Consider the following 17,393-nt stretch of genomic DNA (forward strand, 5'->3'; position numbering starts at 1 on the left):
GGGGGAAATACATCCGATGAGGGGGGAAATACATCCGATGAGGGGGGAAATACATCCGATGAGGGGGGAAATACATCCGATGGGGGGGAAATACATCCGATGGGGGGGGAAATACATCCGATGGGGGGGGAAATACATCCGATGGGGGGGGGAAATACATCCGATGGGGGGGGGAAATACATCCGATGGGGGGGGGGAAATACATCCGATGGGGGGGGGGGGGAAATACATCCGATGGGGGGGGGGGGGGGAAATACATCCGATGGGGGGGGGGGGGGGGGAAATACATCCGATGGGGGGGGGGGGGGGAAATACATCCGATGGGGGGGGAAATACATCCGATGGGGGGGGAAATACATCCGATGAGGGGGGAATACATCCGATGAGGGGGGAATACATCCGATGGGGGGGGAAATACATCCGATGGGGGGGGAAATACATCCGATGGGGGGGGAAATACATCCGATGGGGGGGGAAATACATCCGATGGGGGGGGAAATACATCCGATGGGGGGGGGGAAATACATCCGATGGGGGGGGGGGAAATACATCCGATGGGGGGGGGGGGGAAATACATCCGATGGGGGGGGGGGGGGGGGAAATACATCCGATGGGGGGGGGGGGGGGAAATACATCCGATGGGGGGGGAAATACATCCGATGGGGGGGGAAATACATCCGATGGGGGGGAAATACATCCGATGGGGGGGAAATACATCCGATGGGGGGGAAATACATCCGATGGGGGGGAAATACATCCGATGGGGGGGAAATACATCCGATGGGGGGGAAATACATCCGATGGGGGGGAAATACATCCGATGGGGGGGAAATACATCCGATGGGGGGGGAAATACATCCGATGGGGGGGGAAATACATCCGATGGGGGGGAAATACATCCGATGGGGGGGAAATACATCCGATGGGGAGGGGAATACATCCGATGGGGAGGGGAATACATCCGATGGGGAGGGGAATACATCCGATGGGGAGGGGAATACATCCGATGGGGAGGGGAATACATCCGATGGGGAGGGGAATACATCCGATGGGGAGGGGAATACATCCGATGGGGGGGGGAATACATCCGATGGGGGGGGGGAATACATCCGATGGGGGGGGAATACATCCGATGGGGGGGAATACATCCGATGGGGGGGAATACATCCGATGGGGGGAACCCACTGCTGAGACCTCCACCAATCCCAAGAACGGAGGTCCTGTGTCCCCTTCTACTCCTTGTAGTGAAGACTGAATAGAGCACCGGTCACACATGCGCTGCCACTCCATTCATCTTCAATGGGACGGCCGGAGGTAGCAAAGCGCTTGTACTCTGGTATCCGTCAGTCACTGCAATGAATGGAATGTTGCCAAGCATGTCCGATCACCGCTCCATTCAGTCTCCACAGGTAATGAGCCCATAGCGAGGAAGCGAAGGGGTCATAGGACCCCCATCTTCAGGATAAATAGAGGTCTCAGTGGCGACTCCCAATGACCAGACTCCCATCACTTATCCTGTGGATCGGAAATAGAAGTCAATCCTGGTAGAACCCCTTTAAGATCGTGCTGTGCCTGGTAGCACGACCATGCAAAGTGATGAGCGCTCTTACCACCCTGACTGTGTTCTTTTGATCCCATCCAATACGGAGCAACTTTTTGTGTGTTTTTCTTTTTTTTTTTTTTTAAATCATCATCTATGACCATTAGTCAACACTAACTGTATACATCCACATGCATTAGCGCCTCCTACTGGTGGCTGCATACAGCCAGAATTGCATTTCTTACCATTGTTGAGCAATTTCGGCTCTCGAGAGTCCGCCTTCTCCTGAGAGAATTTGATGTGCAATTGAGGGTAAACCAGTCCCATTTTGCAGCCTGTGCTCCTCGCCTCTGCCGGAGACCGAGAGGGGTAGTGCAAAGATGCCATTGTAAGCATGCCCTCGACTGCATCGTCCACCATGCTGGTTGAGCTAGGAAATTCACTGCAAGACAGAAAGAAAAATACACTTTTAATTTAGTGCTACATTTTGTGCAGTGGGTGGGGCTAAAGTTTCGTCAAAACAGAAGCTGGCCCTTTAAGAAACATGTGCAGGTTTGTACCTTTTCTGTGGAGTTTCGCCAGCAGACCAGCAGTGATCTTCCTCCCAGGTTGTCTCGGTATCGTCCTCCTCCTTGACATCTGCTGTGTCTTCCTGCGGCTGCTCGTCCCCTGAGCTTTCCGAATCCTCTGAGACGCTTTTCTGCGGAAATCAAGGGAAGGAAATATTAAGACGATGCCAGGAATACGGTAGAGATTGATTCAGAAGAAAGCACCAAGACACGTCCACTAGATGGCGCCGAAAGAATCGCAGCAATAAAACTGCGCCGATGACACTTCTGGAGCCTCGCTATTCCCAGAACAGCCGAGAACATTTCCCGTAATGCCATTAACAAGGGACATCGGCAGAGAGGAAACTGAGATCATGAAACCTAATGACCTTAATTATTAAGAAACACATATCGATCGGCTGAGGAGTTTTCGTCTTCACATAAGCCGATAGCGAAGACACACGGCGCTAAATAATGCATCTCCCAGTCATTCACGTGGGGGAGGGGGGTGGATGTGGTCTTCATGTTCCCATTCTAGCAGGATCTTTCTCCATTTAGGTGTGGAGTTCATGTACCCATAATTCTGTGCTCTGCCGGCATCTCTGGTAACACCGACTGATACATGTAACAGAACAGGAGGAGCAGCACTCTGCTGACATTGGTCCCTGCAGTCAATTATAAGAGCACCGGTATGGGATTCTCTGTGGCGCCTCCTGAGGTGGGGGACTGTAGCACCTTAAAAGAGTGTGGCCCCTCCCCATGTTACCACGCCATCTGCACTCCTCCTTCCCTGTATTACCGCGCCATCCGCACTCCTCCTTCCCCGTATTACCGCGCCATCCGCACTCCTCCTTTCCCGTATTACCGCACTTCCTCCTTCATATTGCCATGCCATCCGCACTCATCCTTCCCCATATTACCGCGCCATCAGCACTCCTTTCCGTATTACCGCACTTCCTCCTCCTTCATATTGCCATGCCATCCGCACTCCTCCTTTCCCGTATTACCGTACTTCCTCCTTCCCCATGTTACCGCACCATCTGCACTTCCTCCTTCCCCATATTACTGTGCCATCCGCAACTCCTTCCCCATATTACCGCGCCATCAGCAACTCCTTCCCCATATTACCGCGCCACCCGCAACTCCTTCCCCGTATTACTGCGCCATCTGCAACTCCTTCCCCGTATTACCGCACCATCCGCACTTCCTCCTACCCCGTATTACCGCGCCATCCGCACTTCCTCCTTCCCCGTATTACCGCATCATCCGCACTTCCTCCTTCCCCCCGTTACCGCACCATCCGCACTTCCTCCTTCCCCGTATTACCGCGCCATCCCCACTGTTTTGCGCTGTTACAGTGACATCCTCACCACCTTGCTAGGACCATCTACAATACCCCTAAATAGCAAAAGTTATCGCCTCGCTAACAATTTGCCATTTTCAACTGGAATCATTTCTATCCCATGTACGTATATACAGGCAGCTCACCGCTGGCAAGAAACACGCACAAATACACAGCACACGTGTTAGCAGTGCATGCCATCTGGATCTTATAGCCACCACATGCACAGCAGACCCGGACTCCGGGGGTCCAGACTATTGTACGCTACAGATATTCCCTCCTGCGGCCGTTGTAACATGAAAGACCGCTGCATATAACAATACGCTGTGCAGTAACAGCAGCCTATCGTCACGCACCTGGTTAGTGCAACTGGCTTCGGATCCTTCAGAATCAGAAATGTCGGAGTATTCCGAGGTCCCGTACCTGAGCTCTGACTTGACACTTTCAAAAAACACTAGAAAAGAAGAGAGAATTTGCTATAACTTGTTATTCTGCAGCGCCTGCAGGGGGGGGTAATAACAGCCCAATGAAGTACGTACTATTTAGTGGTTTCTGATTTTCGGCTTTATCATCTGCCTCCGAGCTGGAGCACGGCTTCTCCAATTTGATGTCCTTTGTCTTTTTTGATCTGGCCCGATCATCTTCGTCCTCGCTATCCGCAGTGTAAAGACTCCGGTCAGTGAACGGCTGTCTTTCATCTCTGAAAGGGGGAGAAAAGAAAGGATAAGTGATGGATCTGAATTCAGTCAAGTTCAGTACAAAACCTGCTTATACCCCAGAGCTGCACTCACTATTCTGCTGGTGGAGTCACTGTGTATATACATCACTTATCCTGTGTTACATCCTGTATTATACTCCAGAGCTGCACTCACTATTCTGCTGGTGGGGTCACTGTGTACATACATTACTTATCCTGTACTGATCCTGCGTTACATCCTGTATTATACTGCAAAGCTGCACTCACTATTCTGCTGGTGGGGTCACTGTGTACATACATTACTTATCCTGTACTGCTCCTGAGTTACATCCTGTATTATACCCCAGAGCTGTACTCACTATTCTGCTGGTGGAGTCACTGTGTACATACATTACTTATCCTGTACTGCTCCTGAGTTACATCATGTATTATACTGCAGAGCTGCACTCACTATTCTGCTGATGGAGTCACTGTGTACATACATTACTTATCCTGTACTGAGCCTGAGTTACATCCTGTATTATACTCCAGAGCTGCACTCACTATTCTGCTGGTGGGGTCACTGTGTACATACATTACTTATCCTGTACTGATCCTGAGTTACATCCTGTATTATACCCCAGAGCTGCACTCACTATTCTGCTGGTGGAGTCACTGTGTACATACATTACTTATCCTGTACTGCTCCTGAGTTACATCCTGTATTATACTGCAGAGCTGCACTCACTATTCTGCTGGTGGAGTCACTGTGTACATACATTACTTATCCTGTACTGATCCTGAGTTACATCCTGTATTATACTGCAGAGCTGCACTCACTATTCTGCTGGTGGAGTCACTGTGTACATACATTACTTATCCTGTACTGATCCTGAGTTACATCCTGTATTATACTCCAGAGCTGCACTCACTATTCTGCTAATGAAGTTTCTATGCAAGATATAGATTGTTCTGTAATCCAGAATAAAATCTCATTAATGCTGGATTAAAAGTTTTGAATTTCTACTTTTAGAACAATGTCCTCTTTGTCATCCACATCTCAGGTGATACTCAGTTAGGGAGAGAATGACCATTCCGCACACACACCTTACTATTCTTCCATTGGAAAGCAGCAAACGGACATCATTGTCTTTCATTTTCTTCTCCGGCTCTGTTGAAGATGGCTGTAGTGATTTCATATTCAATTTATAAGTGCCCATATCCTAAAGAAAGAGACAAAAGATTGAGGGGTTGAACATGGTTTTAAAAACAGCGCTAGGCCTGTCGACAGGTTGTATGTGGTACTGCAGCTCAGCCACATTCACTTCAATGAAAGGCAACAGCAGATAGCGTGCCCACAATCCATAGCCGCGTACCTCTTGCCATGGAGTCATCTCCAACCTTTTCAACACCTCCTTAGTGTGATGCTCTAGAATATCGAGGTTCGAAGGGGTTTTGTTCACATGATCCCGCAGCCGCCTTGCCTTCCGCTTGGAATGATGAGATGAGTCCTCGTGCGAGGATCGGGAGAGAGGACACAGCCCATGGATTCCCTGAGATTTGACTGGCTTGCTCCCTTCCTCCTACAACCAAGTGTAAAAGTTTATTTCAGAGCCTTTCTACTACAGTTTATTTTACTTCAGAGCTGCACTCACGTTTCTGCTACTGGAGTCACTGTGTACATACATTACTTATCCTGTACTGATCCTGAGTTACCTCCTGTATTATACCCCAGAGCTGCACTCACTATTCTGCTGGTGGAGTCACTATGTACATACATTACTTATCCTGTACTGATCCTGGCTTATATCCTGTATTATACTGCAGAGCTGCACTCACTATTCTGCTGGTGGAGTCACTATGTACATACATTACTTATCCTGTACTGATCCTGAGTTACATGCTGCATTATACTGCAGAGCTGCACTCACTATTCTGCTGGTGGAGTCACTATGTACATACATTACTTATCCTGTACTGATCCTGAGTTACATCCTGTATTATACTCCAGAGCTGCACTCACTATTCTGCTGGTGGAGTCACTGTGTACATACATTACTTATCCTGTACTGACCCTGAGTTACATCCTGTATTATACTCCAGAGCTGCACTCACTATTCTGCTGGTGGAGTCACTGTGTACATACATTACTTATCCTGTACTGACCCTGAGTTACATCCTGTATTATACTGCAGAGCTGCACTCACTATTCTGCTGGTGGAGTCACTGTGTACATACATTACTTATCCTGTACTGCTCCTGAGTTACATCCTGTATTATACCCCAGAGCTGCACTCACTATTCTGCTGGTGGAGTCACTGTGTACATACATTACTTATCCTGTACTGACCCTGAGTTACATCCTGTATTATTCTCCAGAGCTGCACTCACTATTCTGCTGCTGGTGGAGTCACTGTGTACATATAGCTTGTATAATACCATAGCAGTGCATTTACAATTCAGCAGACTACAGAGCTGGAATCTCCCAGCATTCCCTGCTTATTCAGTGATTTCGGTCCTTTACATTCAGTGGACTGTTGTCTTTATATCATTGATCTGGTGGAGCTGGGCTGCACTCTAGGAGCTCCGGCACGCTGTTAGCATTGTGTCCGCCAGCAAACTTGCTGATTGTTTCCAGTAATTAATCTTTTCTACAAAGCGTAGAGCGGTGTTTAATGATGAACTTCCTCTTTAAATGGAGCGCCGTCTTACACTACGATTACTCGGAGCTTGCATATTTTCGTATTAAGACCCCCTGAGCCTGAAGATTGGGGTCAGATGCGAATCTCCGGAATATCAAGCTGTTCCCAAACCATTCTGGCGTCACTCCAAACTATTTCACAACGCGGCACGATGCCTGTCCTGCAGAGCCCTGAACACTGCGCTCCGCAGAGCCGCAAGGACAGCGATTTCACAATATGACTCTGTGGGGGGTTTGTGGTCCCTGCGGGGTCTCCGTATTAGAGGACAAGGTAACTGAACACAAAGGTCCGCTCATCGGAAGCAACGAGACAACGAAAAGGGCATTAGCTTTGTAGAGGTCATACGCAAAACCTGCACTAACGACCGCGTAATGTCCTAACGTGAGGAGCAAGTAAGGCTGGGGTCAGACATGCGGGTTTTGGTGGAGCCAAGAGTCCTGAGAATGGTCAGCGCACATGGGGTGTGTCACACATTGGGGTCACTGATGAGCAGTGGTGTGGTTATAGGGGTTGCAGTTACAACAGAGCCCCTAAACTGGGGAGGCACAGAGGCCCCCTAGTCACTGTAGCACAAAGGAAAATCCGAAGCGCTCCCTCCACCCTCTCCGTGGCCCGCACCCCCTGCCGCCACCAGTATCTGCACTCACATCACATACTCCTCCTTCCTTACACAGAACCCCCTTAGTCTCTGGGTTCTATCTGGTATTGCAGTTCAGCTCCCATTCACTTCAGTGGAGCAGAGCTGCAATACCACACACAACCCTATGGACAGGAGTGGCGCTGTGTTTGGAACAAAACAGCCATGTTTTTCAAACCCAGGACAACCCAGTGAACTTTGGGGGCATTCTTGTCATGGTTCGGGGCACTATACGTTTGTAGGGGACACTGGGGTCACTATGACGGTATGTTTGGGCAGCGGAATAGCGGCAGAATTATTCTTGGTCAATTCTGGCTCAAAATACCGCAGCTTTTTGTTGTGTTTTTTACTGCAGATTTAGCCCTGGCAACGGACAAAATCCGCCTGCGGAATCCGACATGGAAAACTGCGCTGTCGTGCGTTTCCGCATTCTGATTTTGCCCGCTGACATGGCAAAATTTGTACCCAAAACTGCAGCAGAACGCCGTGGACTTCGATGCGTTTTTTGAGGTCCAATTCGCAATTCCACTGTGTGAACATACCCCAAGAATGCCAGGGCACAGAAGGAGCTCTTATAACTGTGTGGGGGCACTGGCGTCACGATACGTGTATAGGGGTGCGGATGGGCCACTACTATATGGTAAGGGCGCCCTCACACTTGCGATCGCGGTATTGCTGCGATTTTTGTGTGATGCGTTTTTAGCATTAGAAAGTCCTATTGACATTGGCATAAAAAAAAAAATGCAGCGATATCGCGATCGCAAGTGTGAAGGCGCCCTGAGGGTTCCGGCACACGCGCGTTTTTCTTGCGCATTTTTTTCACGGGATGGTCAATGGGACTTTCCAATGTTAAAAACGCGTCACGAGTTTCTGCTTTGCAATTTTTGTGCGTTTTTAACATTAGAAAGTCCCATTGACAATTGCGTGAAAAAAACACGCAAGAAAAACGCAAGTGTGCAGGAGCGCCAAGAGGGGTATTAAGTGTAGCAGCAGTCTGGGGAGGGTGTGAAGAGAGGAGTCATGACTAGATGTCGGCTTTGGTCTACGCCATGACATTAGAAAATGGACAACGGGTGTTAGCAATTAGAGGAAACGTCATCTGCGATCACTGGAGGTAACTGCACTGTAATCACTATCACTGTATAGAACTGGTATCCGACTATTATACAGTAAATGCATTATCTTCTCAGACTCTAGTTGTTACTGCGACATCAATAGGCCTTTTAAGAGACCCCACGATGCAGAGCAAAGTTCCTGGCATGAATAGCAGAAGCCCCCTCCCCCTCTCCCCTCTCCCTTCCCAAAGCTGAATTTTTGCACCCGGACCCATAAGCCTTTCAGCCACCTTCTTGCCAGGGAAGTAAGTTTGTTACAGCCATGTTAAGATTAGTATCAGCTTCTTACCTCAACAGAGCGAATCACTTTAGACAGCTCTTTAACGAGATTCCCGGGTCTTATGTTTTCTGGGATTTCAAAAGCATGTTCTGCTACGGACTAGAGAAAGAGATGAGGGTCACATTAAAAGTCATCGTAGATTTGCAAAGCTACCACTAGAGGGAGATTACTATATACTGATTTTACATGGCACTTAATACAAAAGCTGTATACAGTGAGCTCCCTCTAGTGGTGACTGCAGGTTGACAGAATTTTATCATTTAACTCTACGTCAAAGCAAGAGATTAAACACTTCCTGACAGATTACCACCCGATGACAGCTGACCCCCCCCCCCTCAATCGCATCCCTCAGCTCTCCATACTCATCACTCACCTCTTTTTTCATCCAGCTCTTTAGAGCTGTAATTAGCGCCTTCACACCTTGCTTTAAATAATTGGGAGGATGGAAGCCATCTTCTCTTAGCTCTGGAGGAGGGAAGAGAGAGAGAATCGATAAAGTCTGCCATTATTCCTGCATGCATCATAAGATCGATCGATGATGTAACGGACGGCCGAAGTTTTTACCTTTCAAAGTTTCAAGTAGGTTTTTGGCCACAAACCAACAAATTGCCTCGAAGAAAGGGAACTTGAAGAGATCCGGGGTCTTCAGTCTTTTTTCCATCTCGTAACACCTGGTAAAACAAGAGAGAGCTTACCCACACAGTGCATTGTCTATAGGGTGATGTCAAGGCCATGTGCACCTTTACATCTTTAATCAATGTGTTTTTGGAGAAGACAACTTTTTTGTAACTAGTTTTCATTAAAAAGTTCTGATAGTTTGATGTCAAGGCTTGTAATGTTTTCCAAGGCGCTGCAGACTGGAGGACTGAAATAATTACAACTTCTGACTCTTCCAAGCTTGCTCCCCTGTTGTGCATTCACTAAGCTATTACAGAGGGCTGTCTGACAAGGTCAGGTAATGGTGGAGATCAGGAGGACAGAGAGCAGAGAACGTTACTATTACAAAGGGCTGCCATTCACTCTGAGTGAATTTTCTGCTCTTATCACTAGTGAAGAGGGAGCGGACCAGCAGCTACTCAGAGAGAGGATGGAGAGATAGCTGTGTAGTATTCAGTGGGCGTGATTATGCTACACAGCCTCTGAAAGAGCAGAGGGGGCTGAGCTTGTGAGAGACCAGCTGATCAGTGTGGGAACACTGCCCCTTCCTCTTCTGCATTCATAAGCAGTCAAATGCCATGCAATAAGTTAACATGGGCCATCTTTCTTCCCTAAGCTACTACGAATGTGCTGGTGTTTACAATGTTCTCACATATTAGCGGCATGGTGGAATTTTTTAGGCTCACGGCTCACCACTGAGAGCCCTACCAATCCAGAGAATGGGGGGTCCAATTTCCCCATCTTCCTCATTGCAATCCCTGCAGTGAAGAGACTTGAAGGCGGCACTAACTACACATGCACAGTGCCGCTCCATTCATTACAATGGGACTGACAGATAGTCCAGCGCTTTGTATTTGGCCATTTCAGTCAGCTCGGCCAGTGCTCCATTCAATCTGTCGTCACAGCGGTTGGGATAAGCGACACCACAGTAACAAAAGGGGAACATGGGACTCCCATTCTTGGGATTGGTGAGGGCTTCCGGGGTGAGAACCCACCTATCAGACTTATCACCTATCCTATGGATCGGCGGTACATGTCTAACTTAGTACATCTCTAACTGCACATATATAGGAGTTCGTTGAGCATTTCCAGGAGGCAGAGACGTAAATCAGTTGCGGGGGAAAGGGGTTCGATTATAGAACTTTAGGGAAAACGTCCAATTCTTCTGAAGCCAAGAAACCACAGTGGAGTCCTTATGACTCATTTGCATGCGGCACGGCAGAACTTCAGCTACAATTTCTGAGGGTATCGGACAGGAAAGGCTACGTGAAAAGCAAGAAGCTGTCCTTAGACAAGGGCTAATAATGACATGACAGGGCACCTTTAATAATAAAATAGTATGCAGTGAGCTCCCCCTAGTGGTGACTGCTTGCAGCTAGAATTTGATCAATCAACTCTTTGTGTAAAGCAGGAGATTCGGAGCTCTGGGTAGGAAAATTTGAACTTTTTAAGATGCGTAACTAAATTAGTCAGCACAGACCCCCAAGAAAATAAATTACCTGAGCTGCATGCCAATGTTTAGGTTGTGCAGAAAGTTCCCACCAAAGGCCATGCAATCCTGAGAGGTGAGGACAGCGTGAATCCAGCCTGTAACCAAATCATAGGTTCATTATGACAGGACATGAAAAGTGTTTGACCAATCAAATAAAGCAACCATTAAAAGGGGTTGTACAGGATTAAAAAAACATGGCTGTTTTCTTCAGAAAACAGCGCCATATCTGTGCATAGGTTGTGTGTGGTATTACAGATCAGTCCCATTTAGGCCAATCCACCACCCAGCCTGCGCCCTTCACTCCGCTTACAAAATCAGATTAAGCGCCCCTTTAACCCGAACCTCTCATACCCGTCTCCAAGACTTCTCCAGAGCAGCACCAGTCCTCTGGAACGCGCTACCCAAAACTATCCAGGCTATCACTGACACACAAAACTTGAGGCGTGCTCTAACACCACCCATCTTCAGCGAGGCATACCCCATCCTTTAAACCGATCCCGTGTACTCCCCCTGATAACATGCTCCCTGTCCTACCGACTGAAACCCCTGCACGACCCGACCATTGTCTATGTGCATAGCATCCCTCACTCTCCACCCCGCCATACCGTGCCCATCTCCAGCCCCTTCTGTATCCCCCCATTATCTGTAGTATACAAGCTCGTTGGAGCAGGACCCTCACCTCTGTCTCCATCAGCTGATTACTTCATGTAATCTTGGATTTGTTTTTATTCCCCGTCATGCTGCGGAACATGTTGGCGCTATATAACGATTATTATATCTATGGAATGAACTGCAATACCAGATAAAACCCATGGACAAATGTGGCGCTGTTTCTGAAGTCAAGTAGCCATGTTTTTCTAATCCTGGACAACCGCTTTAATATTAGGCAACTTCTAGCTTGAGGCTAAATTGGATGAGTGTTCAAGGCGTTGTGTTTACCACCAATCATGGAGTTAAAGGGAAATGTATCACATGACTGACTGTGGGGCGTCCATCTTGCCTGAGCTGCTTTTAGCAGCATTTAGAGAGATGCTTTACAGCAGCCTGATGAGCCATAGACACAGGGGACCGGAAGTGACCCATTGACTTTTATGGGATGGTGTTGTGGGCATGCTCTGTGGTCTGTGCCGCGAGGCAGACGAAGTCAGCTGTGCCCATAACCTACTGAGTTTTTTTGAAACCCTGGGGCATCCTCAACGGGGATCCCTTGTTATGTAACCAAATTTCAGAAAATCCAAAGATTATATCTTGCAGAAGACGGACTTAAAAACTATCTTGGCCCCTTCACGTCCTCCTCGTAGATGCTGCGATCCAAAAATGAGCCGCCTTTCAAAACCCTTGATAGGTGCCTACAGATGTGGTCAGGGCCGACGTAAATGTTGTCCTTCCATGCAGAATGGGATGAAGGAAGTTCAAACCAACCATGAAGACCGACCCGTCCGAATGAACGGCTTTTATATTGTGGTACCAGCTGTTAGATACATCTTATTGAGCGTCCGCGCGGTTTAAGGTCCGTGGGAAGAACTATTAGGCTGGGTTCACACGGGGCGGATTTGCTGCAGAAATTCTGTCCGGAATTTCGCTGAGGCGAGTCCGCCAGCGGCTGCTTATCCCGGGATTAGCCAGCCATGTGGACGGGATTTGTCAAAAATCTCATCCACATAGGACAGCCAATCCGTCACGGCAAAGCTGGCGCTGCAACGCGGATACCACGGCCGCAGCCGGTCTATTTTTTTACTTTTTGTTGCGGCCACGCTCTCCTCTATGGGAGCGCTGGCCGCAATGGAAAAGTATGCAGCCAAGCCGCTCCGAAACGCACGCAGTGCTTTCCCGGTCAGAAATCTTGCGTTTTTTTCGCTGCGGTCACTTCAGGAGAGGGTTCTCTAGGGACCGCCAGTAACACATGCCCGCATCTCCTCCTAGTTCTTGGTGAGGAACGTCCTCTACACAGATCATGTTTGGTCTCACATGAGCGCAGAGGAACCATTTTTGTGCATTTTGTCTTTTCTGTCTATACCCCTTTCGCGTGGAGAAATTGGGGATCTAAGTTTGCCAGGACTCCAGGTGCTAGCGGGTGAGTCCACGACTGTTTTGGGACTCCGCATTGCGCCAGGTAAGTCCCCATACTCCAATATAGGAGATTTTTCATTACATTTAATTGACCGTAGGAACATCAAGGCGCTGCCCTATTTACTAGTTTGATATTTCTACTGACTTCTACAATAGAGTGTTGTGGGTATGCTCTGTGACCCAAGCAGGCAGGGGGAGGAGGTGAGCTGTGTCCATCACCTACTGACTTCTACAATAGAGTGTTGTGGGTATGCTCTGTGACCCAAGCAGGCAGGGGGGAGGAGGCGAGTTGTGTCCATCACCTACTGACTTCTACAATAGAGTGGTGTGGGTATGCTCTGTGACCCATGTGGGCAGGGGGAGGAGGCGAGTTGTGTCCATCACCTACTGACTTCTACAATAGACTGTTGTGGGTATACTCTGACCCATGCAGGCAGGGGGGAGGAGGCGAGTTGTGTCCATCACCTACTGACTTCTACAATAGAGTGTTGTGGGTATGCTCTGTGACCTATGCAGGCAGGGGGAGGAGGCGAGCTGTGTCCATCACCTACTGACTTCTACAATAGAGTGTTGTGGGTATGCTCTGAGACTCATGTAGGCAGGGGGAGGAGGTGAGCTGTATTCATCACCTACTGACTTCTACAATAGAGTGTTGTGGGTATGCTCTGTGACCCATGTGGGCAGGGGGAGGAGGCGAGTTGTGTCCATCACCTACTGACTTCTACAATAGACTGTTGTGGGTATACTGTGACCCATGCAGGCAGGGGGAGGAGGTGAGCTGTGTCCATCACCTACTGACTTCTACAATAGACTGTTGTGGGTATACTCTGACCCATGCAGGCAGTGGGAGGAGGTGAGCTGTGTCCATCACCTACTGACTTCTACGGTAGAGTGCTGTGGGTATGCTCTGTGACCCATGCAGACAGGGGGAGGAGGGCGAGTTGTGTCCATCACCTACTGACTTCTACGGTAGAGTGTTGTGGGTATGCTCTGTGACCCATGCAAGCAGGGGGAGGAGGTGAGTTGAGTCCATCACCTACCGACTTCTACAATAGAGTGTTGTGGGTATGCTCGTTAGTGAGGCCCAACCAGGATTGGTGGTAAAATAAAGGCATTACCAAGTCTCTTGTTTCCTTGGAGGGTAAAATAGTGTCCTCGTCACCATCGCCAACGAGTCAGGACATGACATTGTTTTCCAAGGTTGCTTGGCATTTGTGCATGGGCAGCGGTGACACATCAGTGTGTCTTACCTGTTGGGAGGAAGAGCGTGTGCCCCTGCTTCAGCACACACTTGTAACAGTTATCCACCTTGTCCCCGAAGAACTCCTCGCTTTGGGTAACGGACGAGCTCCACGACTCGTACAGCGCCAGGTTTTCCTCTGTGGGCTTTATCAAGTAGAAAATCTTTTCCCCCTGGAAACGTAAGCAAACAATTAGTTCCTCGTTATCTCTGGGTATTAACCCCTTGAGGAAATGGCCCTTTTATTTCGCACTGCATTTTTTTCTGCTCACTTTCAAAAAATTAGAACTTTTGGGGTTTCCATTGGTAGTATTTAGGAGTTTGTGTGGCTTTTTGATAGATTTTTATTAAAGTTTTTCTTGCAGACTGCGGGACCAAAAATGTACCCTGGCGTTATGTATTGTTACTTTGGCATCATCGCATACAAGTCCAATCTTTCAAATATGTTCTTATTTTTAATACGGGAAAAGTTTTTATTTATTCATTTTTTAACTTCTACCTTTTTAGTTTTTACAATAAAAAAACAAAAAAAACCAAACACTTTTAAATATACTTATTTTACATATTTTTATATTTTAGTCCCCCTAGGGGACTCAAACTTGTGATCGTCTGATTGCTCATACAGTATGATGTAATAGCACAGTATTACGTTATATTGCCTTTTAATCCCTTAGCAACCAAGTTTTTTTTTCCCTCCCCCCTTTTAAAAACTCGTAACTCCTTTATTTATCCATCGACGTCGCTGTATGAGGGTTGTTTTTGCGGGACGAGTTGTATTTTTCAATAGTACTACCTAATCAATCATATAATGTACTGAAAAACTTTAAAAAAATTCTAAGTGGATAGAAATGGAAAAAGAAAGTGAAATTCCACCATCCAAGGGTGCGTCTTGTTTCACCAGCGCGATAACTTTATTCTACGGGTCGGTACGATTACTGTGATACCAAACTTGTAGAGTTTTTTTTATTGCTGTATTACTTGTATTTTTTTTTTCAAAGATTTTTCTTTTATTATTTTCTGTCTCGATCTTCTGCGCACAATAACCATTTTATTTTTCTGTCTACATAATTGTGCGCGGCTCATTTTGTGCGGGCCGTCCTGTAGTTTGCGTTGGTACCATTGTGGAATACATACTACTTTTTGATTGTTTTTTATTGCATTTTTTCTTGGAGACTCAGGGTGACCAAAAAAGCGCATTTCTGGTGTTATTTTTTTTTCCTGACGGCGTTCACCATGCGGGGTAAATAATACGTTATTTTGATGGTTCGAACGTTTACGGACGCAGCGATACCAAATATATATTTTTGTTTTATTATAAATATGGCAAAAGGTTTTTTGTTTTTTTTACTTTTATTACTTTTTTTTTAAATATTTGGGGAAACTTTATTGATCTTGGTTTTTTTTAGTCCCCAGAGGGGACAACAACTTGCGATGCTTTGATCGCTCCTGCAGTATGATGTAATGCCATAGTTTTACATCATACTGTGATGGGGCAGGCAATCTATCAAGCCACCCATCGGGCATGGCTTGTAAGGGCATTCTGCTAAGACAGCTCTGGGGCTGTTCAGAAGGCTCCTGGCTGCCTTGACACCCCGCACAGCTCCATGCGATCTCCTCGCAGGGGGTCGTAGAGGTCCCTGAATATCGTTCTGGAGATTTAAAGGGTTAATAGCTCTGCTCAGTCGCACTGCTGAGTGGAGCTGTTGCCACTGGGTTTTTGCTGTAAGAAACAGCTGGCAGCCACAATGTATGGAGGGAGATCGCCGCGCGATCTCTCTTCATACATAACCCGCAGCTGCCATAAAAACACAATAGGCCGGTCACTTAGGGGTTAACAGTCTATGAAGGCATGACAGATCAGGCATCACAGATATATATCATATAAACCCTGCACACCCAGGAGATAAATAAACGCCATGTGCTGTTAAGGGGTTTAAGGGTTAATGACCTCTCCTCATTAATACTTGAATCGGCCAGGGTCCGCTCCTCAGTACGCTCTGGAGGCAGACAGCTCCAACCCCTGTGTAGTGGCCGCTGCTCAGAATTGCAGGAGCTGCTCTCATTAAACTTAATGACAGCTGCGCCTACAACTGTGATCGCTGGCCTCTAGATGGGTCGGAAAGATCTGGATGGCTGGTGGCTCAGTTCTTGGCTTTATTGCCTTGCAGCATTGGGGTCCTGGGTTCAAATCCCACCAAAGACAACATCTGCATGGAGTTTGTAGGTTTTCCCCATGTATGCATACAGATAGATGAACCTAGTTAGTGAGCCCCATGGGGGACAGAACCCAAAGTGCAGCGTACTATGTATGTGCTTCCGCTCTGTGAGGTGGAGCTGACAGCGGGCGCCCGATCAGCTGATTGGTCGGGGTCCTCAGGATAGCGCATCAATAGTATTTGCAAGAAAACCCCTTTAACCCCATAGATGCTGTATTCCACAACTCTACCCCACAGACGAGGCTTACCCATAAGACGTGATACCAGACGGAAGTGCCACCAAAGTCTATGTGGAAATCAGTGTAGCTGTCCTCCACTCCCATCAGGCAATACTTTTGAACAAAGGGCTTCGTGAAGACGGAGTCGTCGGGCCAGTAGTTCTCCACCCAAGACAGTTTTTTACCAATGTCTGGTACTTTAACCAACTCCGACATCCTGAAATGGCAAAACGGAGAAACCCCGTTATCCTCACAGTGTCCAAAGAAAATTGAACTGCTTAAAATTGCTTAATAACCACTTTGTCCTTCCTGGTTGTCACTGACCAGGACATGTGACCGCGGCAGCCAATCACAGGCCACAGCAGTAACTTCCTACAGTCAGCGATTGGCTGCAGCGGTCACATGTCCTGGTCAGTGGCAACCAGGAAGTACAAAGTGGTTATGAAGCAATTCTAAGTGGTGGAACAACCCTTTATGGTGTCATTTATCACATTAGTGAGGTCGGATGGCACTTTATACATTATATAAAGCATAAGACTCAGTTCACATTCGATGTTTCGTTTTCCGTTTGCCGGCTCTGTCTTAAGAGCAGAAAGCTGAAAAAAAAATCTAGAAAAATCCCCATTGATTTTAACGGGACTTCTCTTGTTTCAGTTCGGG

At 47.6% G+C, this 17,393-nt stretch overlaps 1 protein-coding gene across 1 annotated transcript in view; it reads right to left on the reverse strand.

Annotated features, from left to right (window-relative positions):
- KDM7A (lysine demethylase 7A) overlaps positions 1-17,393 on the reverse strand; it is an 85,434-nt gene that overhangs the window by 10,470 nt on the left and 57,571 nt on the right. Inside the window, exons 6-17 of the mRNA XM_066590238.1 lie at positions 16,764-16,950; positions 14,310-14,472; positions 10,997-11,084; positions 9,405-9,511; positions 9,214-9,305; positions 8,850-8,939; positions 5,483-5,689; positions 5,214-5,329; positions 3,970-4,130; positions 3,787-3,884; positions 2,101-2,240; positions 1,786-1,982 (exon numbers count right to left, since the gene is read on the reverse strand). Of these exons, the coding sequence (XP_066446335.1) occupies positions 1,786-1,982; positions 2,101-2,240; positions 3,787-3,884; positions 3,970-4,130; positions 5,214-5,329; positions 5,483-5,689; positions 8,850-8,939; positions 9,214-9,305; positions 9,405-9,511; positions 10,997-11,084; positions 14,310-14,472; positions 16,764-16,950 (1,646 nt within the window). The remainder of the gene's footprint in view (positions 1-1,785; positions 1,983-2,100; positions 2,241-3,786; positions 3,885-3,969; positions 4,131-5,213; positions 5,330-5,482; positions 5,690-8,849; positions 8,940-9,213; positions 9,306-9,404; positions 9,512-10,996; positions 11,085-14,309; positions 14,473-16,763; positions 16,951-17,393) is intronic.

The sequence above is a fragment of the Eleutherodactylus coqui genome, chromosome 2 (genome assembly GCF_035609145.1).
Source record: "Eleutherodactylus coqui strain aEleCoq1 chromosome 2, aEleCoq1.hap1, whole genome shotgun sequence".
Lineage (NCBI taxonomy): Eukaryota > Metazoa > Chordata > Amphibia > Anura > Eleutherodactylidae > Eleutherodactylus > Eleutherodactylus coqui.